Here is a 3,896-nt window from a genome sequence, read left to right on the forward strand (position 1 = left end):
AGCCACTCCTCGGAAGGAAGGTTGGGCAATCCTACTTCCGTAGTGATACTGCCTCGGAAACCCAAGGAGGGGTCGCTATGAGTCGGGGCTGACTCAACGGCAAATAACAACAACAACAATATATATATATATATTCTATTGGTTCCATATATTCTTTATATACTTATACCTTTATCTACCTCTCTATCTCCCCCTGCCCCCATATATATCTGTCTATATAGTAGGAGCCCTGGTGGCACAGTGATTAAACTGCTTGGCCGCTACCCAAAAGGTCAGCAGTTTGAATCCACCAACTGTTCCGTGGGAGAAAGACATGGCAGCCTGTATTGATAAAGATTTACACCCTTGGAATCCTATGGAGCAGTTCTACGCTGTCTGTAGGGTTGTCAACTCAATGGCGATGAGTTTATATAGAAAGGGAGAAGGAGAGAAAGAAAAAGAAAGAAACTTCAAATTACACTGTTTTTCTCCCCTTCTCACCTGCCAAAACACACTAACCTTCAGACAAATGTGTGCACATATTTATAGACATGCGCACAGGTAAATTGAGGCAGAGTTGTCAGCCTCCCCTTGCCTTCTCCTAGAAATCATAGCCATGCAGTGAAGGAGCTCTGTCCCAGCCCCGACCTGGCCCATACCCATCTTCCATGAGCAACTGCCGGAAGAAGTCATTGGCTGCTAGCTTGATGGCCTTCTCCGGAGTGACCAAGGTTAGGTTCACTGCTGCCCCTGTTAGTGAAAAATGAGAAAGACTCTCAGGAATAACAGCTCTGAGTGTGCCCCTCTCATAGGTGGCCTGCACTCAGCCCTAGCAGGTAAACCTCCAGGGCAAAGGAGTCTCTGGGGGTCAAAGACAGCACCTCTGGCCTACTTTATTGAAACATAAATTTTCTTTTTATCCCTGCCTCACCCCCTCCATGACCACATTTTCCTCCATTTTTATATGTATTTATTTTCTTTATGGGCTCATTAGTCCAGCTGCCAGGAAGTCATTTTATTTTTGTCCTTGCTGGTATGGTCCACCTTCCAAGGTAAACGAGCAGTCCCAATCCTAAGGCCAATAATAAGCCCCTAGAGGACAAGGATGGTGTCTCAATTACTCTGCTGCAGTAGCCCAGCCCCACTGGCAGCTCTGTGCTTCCTGGAGGTTTCCAAGCATAATCATGGCCGTGCTGCCCTGGGTGGGGACACTGGACTGTGTCAGGGAAGAACCATCTCATAAATCCTCCCAAGGAACTCAAAGCCCTTTCCATTGTCTGTCCCTTTCAACATCTCCCCCATCTCCTGCTATCAGTAGCTGGATGCCCTGTAGGCCTGGAAAAGCAGAGGAGGGAGAAGGCAGCCAAGAGGGAAGAAGGAAGAGGAAGACAGTTTGGGGCTCACTTGCTTTTATCATCACTTGGAGAGGCAGTGGTGGTGCTGGGATTGGAACTTGGGGCTCTGGGCTCTGCCAGCGTGACCACAGTGTGGTTCCTGGTGCCCACTGAACCCTCACCAGGAACCATAACTACCTCTATCTCCACCAAAGAGCACGAGGCTAGTGAAGAGCAACCGTACTCTAGGATGGCCTAGCAGCCCTAGGTCTCATTCCTGGAGTCCTTTGAATAGAGAAACACAGATTCCCAACATTTTATAACCTCACAAAGGCTGACACCCCTGCACCCTACGTGCAGGCCTCCCCAGGGATGCCTGATAAGCCTACCTCGGTACATGCCCAAGAAGCCCTCCACTCGGGCCGTCTTCATCAGGCAATCAATCCTATGGAAAAATAACTTAGTGGTGAACAGGAGACCGCTCCAACAGCCTCCTCCTCACCCGTAAAGCTGTTAGGCACTCCTTAGTTGACTGTCTCCCCAACCCCCACACTCTTCATTCACACACCTACTAAAGAAACTGTGGAAAAAGTGAGGCCCCATATCATTTTCTGGGCTCCCCCTGGTGACCCACTATCCCCACCAATACCTACATTCCTTTGTAGATATCATTTCCGTGCTGGTTTTGCAGTCGAGTCTTGGCCAGGTCGATGGGGAACACGCAGGTCACCCCCACGAGCCCTGCCACGCCTCCATTGATGAGCTTTGCTGTGACACTGAGGCCAAGGGAGGAAGTGAGGGAGGTACAGAGCAGGGCACAGAGTTGCACAGAACTGGGGGTATGGGAAGGGCCAAAGAGGGAGGACAGGCTGGGTTCTGGTAAAGGAGCAGGAACAGAGCTGAGAAAGAGTGGAAATGGTGGTGCGCAGGACCTCAGGTCCCACAGGTGACCAGAGACCTCTCTCCCCAGCAGCCCCAGCCCACTTCCCTTCCCCAGCCTCCAGTTCAGACATGGGCTGAGGGCAGAGAGCTGAAGTGCCTGGCCCACCTGCTCTAGAACTGCACTCATCAGGTCTGAAGCATCTTGCCCCAGTCTGATAGGGAAGTGCTCATACAGCCAAGATGCTACAAGGGATTCCAAGAAGTCTGGCCCCTGGGATTCCACCAGGGCATGGGGAGTCTTCAGATTGGGCCTGGAACAGTCTCTTCACTAAAGACCTCTCTGGATTTATCACACCCTTGCAAACCTGTGTGGCAGGGTTTTCAAACAAACTGTAATTCTTACTTCAGGCTTAAGGTCAGCCAGAATTGAGTTTGAATCCTGGCTGTGCCACTTCTCTGATCCTTCCTTTCTCTTCTGTAAAATTAGCCTCAAGGGAGATTAAATATGCTAATGTACTCCAATAAAGGACAGCTTTTATTGTTAATACAAGAACAGGTATTTCTCACATTCAGGACTTCTAGTCAGCGTAACAAAGATACTTAATTCTAGTCAAAACTGAAGAAATAAAACACTTTTGATAATGCCAGCTCCTCCATCCTGGTGAAGTATAGCATTTTTTAGAGGACTGAAAATAGAAAGTAAAGCTTCCTAAGACTCTAAGGAACCTAGAAAATTTTATCTTTCAGGCTGGAGGCAAACCGTGAGGTAGATTATCTGGAAGTGATAAAAGTAGGTAATAGGTTTCCCACACATGAACCTTGATAAGCAAGTAAGAAACGTTGTGACACACATACACAAAAAGACTTAAAACTTACAATCTAAAAAGCCGCATTCCCAACAGTTATAAATATGTGTATTTTCCCATTTGGAGAAAGTGGGCCTTGCTTGCCCCTCCCCAGAACTCAGCTAGTACTTCAGGAATCTGGGAGAAGCTGAGTGATGTGCTGTTGCCACAGCAACCCCAAAATGTGGCCGAGAGGACAGGCTGTCCTAGCCCCAGCTTACTTCAGATCCTGGTTGGACATTCTGCAGCACCACAGAGAGCTGGTGGGTCTCCGGCTGCTTGCTGTTCAGAGGCGGTGGCTGTTCAGGCTGAGTGAGGGGGGAAGAAGTCGTGTCATCTCCTGGACTCCAGCCCTCCGTGGCAGAGTGGACAGAGCATGCGGGTTCTGAGGGGAGACCAGCCTGGGCCACCTACTGGCTTTGAGATTCTGGCAAGTCACAACCTCCCTGAACTGTTTCCTTTTCTATAGTTGAGAACACCACCTACCTCAAGGGATGAGAAACTATGAATGTGATGGGACAAAACATTACTAAAGCATTAGTGCATTTTTCTTTCTCTGCTTAGACTTTGGGGACTTTAGGGATTGAAGAAGAAAGAGGGGATGAGAGAGAAGGATAAGGGGCACAAATGAGGCTCCAGGAGAGGAATTTTGGGGGCATTTTGGAGGGAGGAGGTTAGGAGGAGCTGTGGCAAGGGAAGCTGATGGGATATGAAAGAGGGATTAAATTTGTGTGTGTGTGGTAAAACATGTTGCCATTCAAACCACTTTTAAGTGTACAATTCAAGGGCACTGATTACATTCACAGTGTTTTGCAACCATTGCCACGATCTCCAAAATGTCATCATTCACAAAAGA

At 48.5% G+C, this 3,896-nt stretch overlaps 1 protein-coding gene across 1 annotated transcript in view; it reads right to left on the reverse strand.

The window, feature by feature from the left end:
* SLC25A18 (solute carrier family 25 member 18) overlaps window positions 1-3,281 on the reverse strand; it is an 8,916-nt gene extending 5,635 nt beyond the window's left edge. The window contains exons 1-4 of the mRNA XM_007937023.2: window positions 3,262-3,281; window positions 1,967-2,089; window positions 1,703-1,758; window positions 639-729 (exon numbers count right to left, since the gene is read on the reverse strand). Coding sequence (XP_007935214.1) covers window positions 639-729; window positions 1,703-1,758; window positions 1,967-2,089; window positions 3,262-3,281 — 290 coding nt within the window. The remainder of the gene's footprint in view (window positions 1-638; window positions 730-1,702; window positions 1,759-1,966; window positions 2,090-3,261) is intronic.
* Between the last annotated feature and the right edge of the window lie 615 nt (window positions 3,282-3,896).

The sequence above is a fragment of the Orycteropus afer genome, unplaced genomic scaffold (assembly GCF_000298275.1).
Source record: "Orycteropus afer afer isolate SDZICR_OR568_19922 unplaced genomic scaffold, OryAfe1.0 scaffold00040, whole genome shotgun sequence".
NCBI classification, from domain to species: Eukaryota; Metazoa; Chordata; class Mammalia; order Tubulidentata; family Orycteropodidae; genus Orycteropus; species Orycteropus afer.